Source organism: Orycteropus afer, unplaced genomic scaffold (genome assembly GCF_000298275.1).
Source record: "Orycteropus afer afer isolate SDZICR_OR568_19922 unplaced genomic scaffold, OryAfe1.0 scaffold00248, whole genome shotgun sequence".
Taxonomy (NCBI): Eukaryota; Metazoa; Chordata; class Mammalia; order Tubulidentata; family Orycteropodidae; genus Orycteropus; species Orycteropus afer.
The window spans coordinates 3,699,900-3,711,990 of record NW_006921835.1 but is presented as its reverse complement, the minus strand read 5'-3'; the positions used below and the strand labels follow the sequence as shown (position 1 = coordinate 3,711,990).

At 40.1% G+C, this 12,091-nt stretch overlaps 1 protein-coding gene across 1 annotated transcript in view; it reads left to right on the top strand.

The window, feature by feature from the left end:
* ERICH3 (glutamate rich 3) overlaps positions 1-2,693 on the top strand; it is a 183,426-nt gene extending 180,733 nt beyond the window's left edge. Inside the window, exon 14 of the mRNA XM_007949631.1 lies at positions 325-2,693. Coding sequence (XP_007947822.1) covers positions 325-2,693 — 2,369 coding nt within the window. The remainder of the gene's footprint in view (positions 1-324) is intronic.
* Positions 2,694-12,091: the final 9,398 nt, after the last annotated feature.

Sequence of the window (12,091 nt, the reverse complement as noted above, 5' to 3'; positions counted from 1 at the left end):
TATGACTCGACGGCACATAACAACAACAACAACAACCAAAAAAAATAAAAAACCACACACACAAAAACAAAAAATAACCTCATTGCCATTGAGTTGATTCTGACTTATAGCAATCCTCTTTGGTTCTATTTGGTAAATTCTTACAGAAGTAGATTGCCCAGTCTTGCTTCCATGGAGTGGCTGGTGGGTTTAAACCACCAACCTTCTGGTTAGCAGTTAGGCACTACACCACCAGAGCTGCTTTTTAGTATATATATTATATGAAATCATATATAAATCTTTATATATGATTATATATAATCTCCTTGTCCGCTTTGATTAAAGTAACTTTGTTTTCTAACCTTATATTTGTAGCACCAAATGAGAATTTAGTGGTTGAGGAAAGAACACTACTCAACTTGAACAAGGAACCTAAGCAAGTTGCACCGGAAATGTATACGCTGGAGAAGAAAGCAGCAATCGAGGAAAATGAAGTTCCCCAACCCAGGGATGCTGACAGGACAGAGCAAAAAGGAGAGGCAACATTGTGGGGAAAAATAGGGGTTAATGAAGTTCCCCTTGGGGAGTGGAAGGTAACAGGAGTACAGCCTGCATTAGCAGAACAGTTTACTATGGAAAGAGAGGTCCCTCAGGACATTGAGAGTGGAACACGGGTAGCAGCAGAAGGGGATAGAAATGTGGGTAGAGAAGGATTAAACTCCACAGAAAAAGAAGGAGTAGGAGACTCTGCAAATCTGAATGAAGGTGAGGCTCCTGAAGAGCAAGGCTTAGTGCAAACAGTGCTTGAAATAGAGAAGGCAGTTTCTGAAGGAGAACAGGGTTCAGAGGACTCAGCACTCAGAAGCAAGGCAGCAGCTCTGAGAGAGGCAGCAATGCCACCAGAGAAAGGAGATACGACAGGGGCTGCTGTGAGTGAGGCAGGGTCTGAGAAGCCAGATGAGGAAGAAAACAAAGAGGAAGCATCCACAGACCTAGAGAACACTAGTCCTGTGGAAGAAGCAGCATCCAAGAGAAAGGATGCTTCAGAAAAGGCACTACTTGGGGGAGAAGAACCAGCCAAAGAGTGGGAGGAAGTTATGGGAATAGAAACACCTTTGAGCTCCTCAGTCTCTGAGAAGGAAGGGGTAAACCAGATGAACTGGGAGGACAGCTTTAAAGAAGAAAGGAAAGAATGTAAGAAAGATATGGAAAGGGAGAAGGTTGTGACTGAGGCAGAATCTAATAGGGAAGATGACAGGAAAGAAATGTTATCTGAGGAATTAGATGCAGCAGGAGAAAGAAAGAAAGCTGAGAGGCTAAAAACACATCTGAGGGATACTGAATCTGAAAAAGAAGAGGTGAAAAGGGCAAATGCACTTAAGCATGAATATGCTTCAGAAGAAGGCAAAAAGGAAGAGAAGGAAACAGTGAAAGAAAACAGACCTGATGGAAAGACAAAAGCCCCCACAAAGGAAATGGACTCTGAGTCTGCTGACAAAGTACCCATGGAGGAATCTGAAGTCGCTGAAGATGCAGGGCTGCAAAGGAAAGATTCACTAAAAGCCAGAGGAGTTGTCATGTGTGAAGCAGTACTTGGACCTGAAAAGTCACTGGAAAACATAACAGCTCTGAGGAAAGGAGGAGAGGAAAGACTGACAGAAACCAGAGACACAGAACACAAATTCAGAGTACAGCTGCTCCCCGAGGAGAATGTGGCTCCTTCAGAGAAGGATGAGGGGCCACAGTATGATGGAGAGAGTGTATTAGGAACACCTGAAAGTGAGCTGGCAGGAAAGGCACAGGGGCCTGAGGTGATAGTAACCACAGGTGAGGATGAGGAGTGTGCAGCTGAAGATCAAGATCGCCTTGCAGGCCCGGAGGGAAGGGATACAGAAGGGCCTCTACAGGGACGAAAAGGAATAGGGGACTTGACAATGACACAAGGAGATGTTCCTGAAGAAGACTCCATGATAGCAGAAAAGTTCAATGAAGAAGCAATGGGTGAGGACATGGAAGAGGGGGAGGAAAAGTGCAGTCTGGGAAGAGGAATCATGAAGAACAGGAGCTCAGAGGGAGAAAGGAGCTTGACAGAAGAAGCTATTGCTGAAGAAGATCTGAACCAAGGAGAAACGACAGAAATGACCATGGAGAAGAGGGAAGAGTTGGCAGATGCCAAGAGATCTGAGGAGAAAATAGCAAATATAGACTCTTCCTTTGCAGATATTGCTGGGGAGGAAACTTGGCACAAAGTGGATGAATTAGTAGGAAAAACAGCTGCTGCAGAGAGAGTGGTGGTAGAGGGAATAGCACTGAGCCAGGAAAAGGTGCAGGCGGTGGAGGAGGTGACAGTGACATCAATAGCAGAGGTTGGGCTGGGTGCTGTTCAAAAACCTTCCAATCTGGAAGGGGGTTGTCCACAGCTAGGGTATGATCAAGAGGGAGGGGAAGAAGAAACCACTCCACAAGTAGGATTACTGGGAGAGGAGGAGGAGGGGATGGGAAGCAGTGATAAGGAGCAGGAGCCAGGAGCAGCTGAGGCATTCAGGCAAAGATTACCATGGGAGACAGAGGTAGAGCTGAAGAGAGAGAGTCCACAGGCTGTGGAAACACTTCCTATAAAGCCCGATTTCACTGAAACCCAAGAGAAGCCAAAGCATATGGTGCAAAGAGAAAGTGAGAATGCAGATGTTTCTGGGAACCATGTGGAGGCCTAAGAGTCTTTGTGGCAGACGGTGAGTTTAAGTCTGATCTATTTACAGGAGTTCTCTAAAGTAGTGAGATCCTCATCTCCCTTAAAACAAAACAAAACAAAAACAGCTGTTCTGGGCCTATTCTGATTTATGACGACCCCATGTGTGTCAGAGTAGGTAGAATTGTGTGTCAATAGGGTTTTAAAGGCTGTTAGAAGTAAATCTCCAGGCCTTTCCTCTGAGAGGCCTCTGAGTGGATTCACACAGCCGACCTTTCTGTTAGTAGCCTAATGTAACCATTTAAATTGATCCCTCTACCACCGGGATCCCATGTTTTGTTATTGTTATGTGCCATCAATTTGGACCCAACTCATAGCGACCCCTCCTTGGGTTGCCGAGGCAGTATCACCACGGAAGTAGATTGCCCCATCTTCCTTCCGAGGAGTGGCTGGTGGGTTTGAACCGCCAGCCTTCAGGTTAGCAGTCAAGTGCCTAGGCACTATGCTACCAGAGCTCCCGTAGCTCCCTTACAGGGCCCCAAAGATGAAATACAGAGGAGAATGACAAAGTGACATAAGGGAGAAGAGGCAGCTTCTCTCCTTCACATACCACAGAAGTAAAGAATCAAACCCTATTCCAAGATTCATTTCCCATGTAGTGTTTTAAAGCATGGAATGAAGGTTCCCACCCACTGCCATCTGACTCCTAATGACCATATAAGGCAGAGTAGAACTGCCCCATAGTTGTAAGTCTGTAAATCTTTATGGAAGCAGACTGTCTCATCTTTCTCCTGCAGAGGGGCTAGTGGGTTTGAACCACTGACTTTTTGGTTAGCCACTGAATGCCTTAACCACCATGCCACTAGAGTTCTTAGAATGAAGGTTGGCTGTGATTATTTGCCTCTAAATGTGTTTTTGCTTTGATTTTTGCAATTTTGGAAACAAACATTTGCATATTGAACTATATATTGTAATATGGAAGAGTGGAACTAAAGACCAAAATAGTTTTGCCATATCCTGGTATTTCCTTGAAGCTTCATATTTTTAGTGCCCAGTTTCTACCATCTTGAGTTAGTATATTTATGCTACTCCTATTCTTTTTTTGTTTGTTTGTTTTTTTGTTGTTATTCAGGATATTTCAAAGACATATTCTGGAAGACATGAAGAGTGGAGAAAGATTCACCCAAGCATCTCACCAGGACTTTAGATTTTAACTTTCTTTTTTCCCCCTTAATCACTGTGCTTTATTCCCCAATCTGTCAGTGTCCATCAACAGCACAAAATGCACCTGGAGTACCCCTATAGGACATTCCTTGGGAACAGTAGTCCCTAATGGAGAACTGTGAGGCCATTATACATTCTACACAGCTGATTTGTCTGTATTCAAATGAAAATGACGGTTTTAACATGTTTGAGTTTTACCAAAGATCCACCTGCAGGCCAGGTCCTAACATCTGGGGTTAAATTCCTTTTTAATTTACAACTAAATATTAGTTCTTGTTTCATACCTGGGAATTTTCTTTAAAATCTGTGGGCTAGGGCTTTAATAATTATGAAAATATGTACATGTTGTTCCATGTACAATCAATACTAAAAATTGTTGCAGATCTGTAAGTCCTTCCAGAACAGGATTCCATGACATGTATCTTTGCTTACATTTAAAAATAGTCATGCTTTCTGTTTTTGCCAGAAGAGTAATTTAAAGTAGAAGCATTATTTGAGAATGTCCTTTGTATTCTGTGTGTGTTTCTAGTTTTATTTGTCCAAGGAGACTATGAAAAGGGTAGCTTGCAGCATTTCATCCTTGGGGGTCTTATTTATAGGGACACGCAAATTTAAATTAAAGTAGTAAATAATTTAACTAACTGAGGGTAAATATAATAATTATAGCAGATAACTGTACTGCATCAGTGTATATATGTCAACATCTTAGACTCTAGACTCTGGGTGATTTCATTCAAAGGAAAGGAAACTTAAATTAGAGTGCCTCTCACCTTTCAGAGTTCTGTTATTTCAAACCTGTGAACTAACCCTGCAGTGCATTGTCAATCAGCAGTCACAATTACTTTCTAAATTACCCCTGATATTGTTTCCTTATTGTGCATCAGTGTGCCTCCTAGGGATTTTGATTTCCTCGAAGACATTCTTGTTCACATACTAGTACCTAGAAAAGGGTGCTATGTTTGGCCACGTTTTCTGCATGTGAGGAAGTAAAAGAGAATTTCCTAAGGCAGTAATTCTCTAGCTAGACTACACATTAGAATTTCAGGGGATACTTTCATAAATAACTTAATGCCTGGCCCCACCCCAGAGATTCAGATTTCACTAGTTTTACATGAGTCTGGGAATCAGTAGATATAGATATAGATAGATAGATGTGGGAGCTCTGGTGGTAGTGCCTAAAGCATTTGGCTGCTAACCAGAAGGCTGGCGGTTCAAACCCACCAGCCACTTCTTAGAAACAAGATTGGGCAATCTACTTCTGTAGTGATACCACCTTGGAAACCTAAGGAGGGGTCGCTATGAGTCAAATTGAATTGATTCGATGGCAATGAGTTTGGTTTATTGTGTGTGTGTGTGTGTGTATGAGGAAGGTTGGGCAATCTACTTCCGTAGTGATACCACCTTGGAAACCCAAGGAGGGGTCGCTATGAGTTGAGTCCAACTTGACAGCACATAACAACAACAACAAATAAATGTGTGTGTGTGTGTGTGTGTGTTTATGTATATAAACTCTTCAGTTGGTCCTCCTATGTAGCCGAAAGTGAGATTGGTTGCCCTAAATCATCATATAATCCATGCTGGCTATCCACCATGCTTTATCCTCAGGGTCTCAGCATATTATCTTTATGGTGTTTTTCATTTTAATAAATAAAGGGGCCACTCAAAGATAAAATAAACCAGTAGTTCTCAAAATGTGGTTCTTCACTTGTAGCATCAACATCACCAGGAACTTGCTGAAACACAAATTCCTAGCCTCAACCCCACGCTCAATTAGGGCCCAGCAATTGCTGTTTTAATAAGCCCTCCAAGTGCTTCTGATGTACTCTTAAATCTAAAAACTGCTGTCATGGACTATTGATTGTATTGACGGTTAGTCTCAATTGGAAAACTGATGGTGGAAGCATTATGTGAGTTTTCTCCCTTTGTCCATTACAGTCTCTCTCATTCTCTTTCTTTCCCTCTCTTCTTTTCTCTCTGTCTCCCCTCCCCCTTTCTCTCTTTTTCTGTCTCTCTGAATCTTTTTTCTTTTTTCCTCTAGGAAATGGTACTAGCTAAAAATGGTGGATTCACCCTTAAACTCATTTTTGTTATGTCTATGATGATGTGTATATGCAGTCCCTTTGCCCCACCTCCCATTGATGGATGAACATCTGTCACTATGCGGTCATAGATGTCTATTATCTGTGTTTCCTTTCATGAGTAGAGTTCATCTACATTATGCCCAAGTTCGTTTATTGCTGAGCTATATTACTGTGGAGTTCTCCAGTATGAATTCCCTGACTTCAACCTCAGTGTTACAAAGCACTTTTGAATGCATAGCACCTTATAGGAAAGAGTTTAGATGTTTAATTCCATTGAAAATTGAGTTTTGTACAATGTGCTAAATGGAAATTGTATTGGATTATTTTTATATTTAACACATTCCATCAAACACATTCAATAACATAATTCTACAATTTGCATGTAAGTTTAACTGTGAAATTCCGTGTTGTGATATTTTGATTAAATGAATTCTTTCTGTGCAAATACTATGTTGATAAATTTATACATTTAACTGATTTTTCCCCTGAATTCTTCATCATTAAAAACATAAATAAATCAATATTTAAGGATAAGACATGTGAAAATTTCTTTGTAAATAAAACTAGACTTAAAATCTTCTTTGTTATTTCTTTACAAAATCTGAACTCCTGTAACACAAAAGAGAAAATTAATTTAATTGGGCTGTATTTTTGAGTGTATGTATTTATAGTGACTTTCAAAATGTGTGTGCTACTCTTTTACATTTTACATGTCTTTCACATACATGAGATAATCTCAGGGAGGAGAGCTGTTATTGTTATTTTTTAGATTATTAAACAGAAGTTCAATAAAGCTAAGTGTCTTGTCTAAAATTATGGTCAATCTCAGGTCTTCTGACTCCAAAGTTTGTTTTCCCTCACATGCCCTACCTCCTAAAAAAAGAAATATTAAATAGGTATTCTCACTACCGTTGAGTCAGTCCTGACTCATAGAGACCCCTCCTTGGGTTTCTGAGGCAGTATCTATGTAAGTAGATTGCCTTGTCCTCCTTCCAAGGAGTGGCTGGTGGGTTTGAACCGCTAGCCTTCTGGTTAGCAGTCAAATGCCTTAGGCACTACATCACCAGAGCTCCAAAACAGATATTATGATACTACATTTGATTCTCTACATGTTTTTATTTATAAATAGAGGAAGGAGAAAAAAAAATCAAATCTCAATAATAAATCCTATATGAGTGAGAAGGGAGTCATAATTTCAGCCAGTGTTAAAGAGCTAAGTGAATTATTTCAGTGATTCAACAGAAAAATAGACAATCAATGGAAACTTAGGTAGAATTAAGTTTTCTACTATAATTACTTGAGTTAAGCCTTTTTCTACAGCTTTATAAACTCTTGTATTGTAAATTTAAAGTGTGGTTGTGTTCTTCAACCTTCTAAAATAAATAATTTTGCCACAATAACTGCCCTTGGAAAATGATTGCTTGAGAAAAGAAAAGAAAGCCTCAAGGGAGATTCATCTAGTAAGTCAAATATTCTAACAGCCTCAAGGACAGCCCAAGAGAGGTTGCTTCTCACGTTGGGTAATATTTCCTCCCAGTCTTCTATACTACCCAATTGTGTCATTTAAAAAAAAAAAAATAATAATTCCCTGTCACCATAGCCATCAGCAAGAGGCATAAGAGAATAGGGAATAAATACAGCTAGAATTCTTTAAAAGTTGCTCTCAAACATACCCTTTTTTCCCTTTATCTTTATTAAGTTTCCTTTTTTCCCTATAATGATGTACAAATTTCATAATGTTTTGCAATGATACAATACCCCTATTTTATATTAGGGAAAACGAGGGATACAAAAGATTCTGGGGACAAATAAGCTACTGCCAAAATCTAAGAACCAGGTCTCTGTCTCCTTTGTCAAATGTTTCCTGATCTATATTAATTGTGTTCTTATAATTAAAAGTTTTAATAAGGGTACAGTTAGGGGAGGAATATATTAGATGCTTAGGGCTCTGGACACTAATGTGACCCTAACCAAAAAACCCAAACCAGTTACCATAGAGTTGATTGTGACTCATAGAGATCCCAAGTACTACAGAATAGAACTGCACTCACAGGGTATTCAAGGCTGTGACCTTTCAAAAGCAGATCTGTAGGTCTTTCTTCTGACTGCCAAACTTTTTGGTTAGTAATGAAGTGCTTAACTATCTTTGCCACTCAGGGACTACACTAATGTGACAGAGACTGTGAAACTGGGGTAGATGTACCCTTGAGAGGTGATGAAGCTTCCTGAGGGATTCACTGGCAAGGATCACTTGCAGATGCTCAACTTCCATATATATTTTTTCCTAAATTGAACCTGTCTGAGAACTTGCCTGTGGTCAAGTTCTTCCCTTTCACAAATCCTTCACCTTCTCTTCATTATAGAGACCAGCTTTTCATCTATTTCATGATTTTACTATTGTGCTGTGGCTTCTGGGATAACCCACAAAGGAACAATTTGAAATATGGAGTAGGAATGATTTTAACAACAGATTAAGAAATTCTTTTATAAGTCAGTTGGTTTCCAATACTGTTTTCAACAAAACTAAATGAGGACCTAATTGAGTTGTCAGCTAATAAACTACTAAAAATAGTCTCTTGATAATACAGTAAAATCTGTGAGAGCTGAAGCCTGTGTAAGGGGGAAACCGGACAGAAAAAGAAAACTCAAATAATTTCCACTAAAACAAGTGATAGTAAAGTGGTAAAACTGCACCTTCCGAAAGACAGAATATTGTAAGACCCAGAAAAACAAGAGAGTCCGTGGAGCTTTGGCTTTCACATTTTTCACTATATATAAATGTGTGGTTTTTGGTACACAGGAGTTCAAAGAAGAGCATTGCTACATGCTATCCCAAAACTACCATTCCACTTATGTATTTACATGACATGTATAAATACTCTGCTCTTAAACCCAAACCAGTTGCTGTCAAGTTGATTCTGATCATGACAGCCTCTTGTGTGTCAGAGAAGAACTGTGTTCCATAGGATTTTCTACAGCTGATTTTTCAGAATTAGATTACTAGGCCTTTATTCATACAAGGTGCCTCTGGTTGGACTCTAACTGCCAATCTTTTCGTAAGCATCACGTGCATTAGCCATTTATACTACCCAGGGCCCCACTATATTCTTATGTCTATATAAATAAAACAGAAAATGGACTTGAACTAATGATGAATGTTCATTCTAGCAGAATATAATATTCATCCACAGATACATAACTAATTAGAAATTGAAATCACTATCTTGGAGAAACGCATTCTAACATGTACATTTTATGTGGAATCGTTATTGAAACACTATATCCTGTCCTCTAAGCCACTGAGATGAGGGTTTCCAATAGATAGTACTACTACAATCACAAACCTTATAATACACGCAGTCCCCAGGTTACAAATAAGATCCATTCCTAAGACTGTCTTCAAGTCAAATTTGAAGCTAAGGTGAATAGGTACAGATGATTCTTATTTAGCATCAGTTAGTCAAATGTTTGTTTTAGTAAATAATGCATATTTTACCTTTCTTTGCATAAAAAACAACATGGATTATCACAGTGGCTCCAAGAGTGCTTTTAACCATAGTGACAATTATGAGGATGCTCCAGGGCCTGGCAGTGTTTCGCTCTGTGTACATAGGGTCTCCATGAGTCAAAACTAACATTATAGCACCTAACAGCAACATGCATATACAATACTTAGGAACCACAAATACACTAAAATGTCTTAAACATAATAATAAAAATAATATGTTGTTGTTGTTATGTGCCATCGAGTTGGACCCGACTCATAGAGACCCTTCCTTGGGTTGCCGAGGCAGTATCACTATGGGAGTAGATTGCCCAACCTTCCTTCCAAGGAGTGGCTGGTGGGTTTGAACCTCCAGCCTTCTGGTTAGCAATCAAGTGCCTTAGGCACTATGCTATCGGCACTCCATCCCACTCTATGTGCTTGGATGGAGCCTGGGTGTCCTGCCCTGCCCTCTCCTGATTTTTTTTTTCTTTTTCTTTTTCTTTTTTTTCTCTTTCTTTTTCCTGGTTTTCAGTTTGCTTGCTTTTGTCTGTTTTAAAATTACTACTATTATTAATACTTTTGTCCTTTTTACTATTATTCTTTATTCTTTCCCTCCCAGGTCCTAATTTTCAGCTTTTTGCTTTTCCCTGTTCCTGGTTGCAAATTTTTTTTTCTTCTTTTTTTCTTGTGGTTAATCCCATTCCTTGTTATTCTTTTGTCATTTTTCCAATTTTTTTCTTCATCATTCTCCTTCTCTGCTCTTTTTCTCTTATTGCCCTATCCCCAGATATTGCCGGTTTTGTTTTTTTTTCACTGACCTTCTTGTTTGTCCAGAGGGTGCAGCCGTTTTGATTGTTTACATGTGGCAGTCATTTTGGATATTTAAAGTGACAGAGGGCACAGCCATTTTGAATGTTTACAAGTGGCAGACATTTTGGATATTTAAAGTGACCGAGGGTGCAGCCATTTTCAATGTTCACAAGCAGAGGCCATTCTGGATAATTAAAGTGACTAAGGGCACAACCATTTTGAAGGTATACAAGTGGCAACTATTTTGGATTTTAAAGTTATAGCATTCTCATTCAGATTCCGGACCTAGGATTAGGCAGTGAGGTGGGAAGCAGGGAGAGGACAGAAAAGGCAAACGGGACTGGAACAGATTAAGGAGACGGCCACAGGGACCCAGGTAAAGAGAGGGAACCTAGGCTATGCCCCACAAGGAGTGAGGCAGGAAGACAGGGACAGGACAGAAAAGGCAAAAGGGATAGGAACAGATGGAGGAGTCAACCACAGGAAGCCAGGTGAGGAGAGGGAACCCAGGCCACCACCCCCCCACAAGCAGCAAGGCAGGAAGCAGGGAGAGGACAGAAAAGGCAAAGGGGTCAGGAACAGATCAGGAGTTAGCCACAGGGATCCAGGTAAGGGTGGTTGGAGGGGTTTCCAACAGCTAAGGGAGACAAACTTGTCTGTCAGTTTGTCCTACTGTGGTGATGTGTTGCTGTGCGTTTTCAGGCTGTGCCACTGGTGTTTCAAACCCAGTGGGGTGCACCTGTTACAGACATATCAGCCCGTCTTGCATACTGAGACAGACTAGGAAGAAGGAGGGCCATCTACTTCTCAAAGAATTGGCAGGGAAAACCTTATGAATACAGGAAACACTGCCTGATACATTACTGGGCAAGTATATGAATAGTCCAGAAGCATTGTCCAATACAGAGGAGGAAGATGAGACTTAGCTTAGAGAGCTCTCAAAGTAGGGCTGGGCAAGAGGTGCAATATCAGAGTAAAATCAGCCTTACTCACATGGATAAGGTAAAGCTTTCGAGACCTTTATTTGCTAACGTGGCACCACTCAAATTAAGGAGAAACAGCGGCATACATCCATTAATAATTGGAGCATGGAATGTATGAAGTATGAATCTAGGAAAATTGGAAGGTGTCAAAAATGAAATGGAGCACATAAAGATTTATATCCTAGGTATTAGTGAGCTGAAATGAACTGGTTTTGGGCATTTTAAATCAGATAACCATATGATCTACTATGCCAGGAATGACAGTTTAAAGAGGAATGGCATGGCATTCATCATCACAAAGGATGTTTCAAGATCTGTCCTGAAGTAGAATGCTTTCAGTGATAGAATAATATCCATATGCCTACAAGTAAGACCCCTTAATATGACTATTATTCAAATTTATGCACCAACCATCAATGGCAAAGATGAGGGATTTGAAGACTTTTATCAACTACTGCAGTCTGAAATTGACTGAACTTGCAATCAAGATGTGTTATTATCACTGGTGACTGGAATGCAAAAGTTGAAAACAAAGAAGAATCACCAGTACTTGGAAAATTTGGCTTTGATGACAGAAATAATGCTGGAAATTGCATGGTAGAATTTTGCAAGACCAACAGCTTGTTCATTGCAAACACCTTTTTTCAACAACACAAATGGCAGCTATACACGTGGACTTCACCAGATGGAACACACGGCATCAGATTGACTACATCTGTGGCAGGAGGTGGTGGAAAAGTTCAATATCTTCAGCCAAAACCAGGCCAGGAGCTGATTGTGGAACAGACCATCAACTGCTCATATGCAAGTTCAACTTGAAGTTAAAGACAATTAAAAC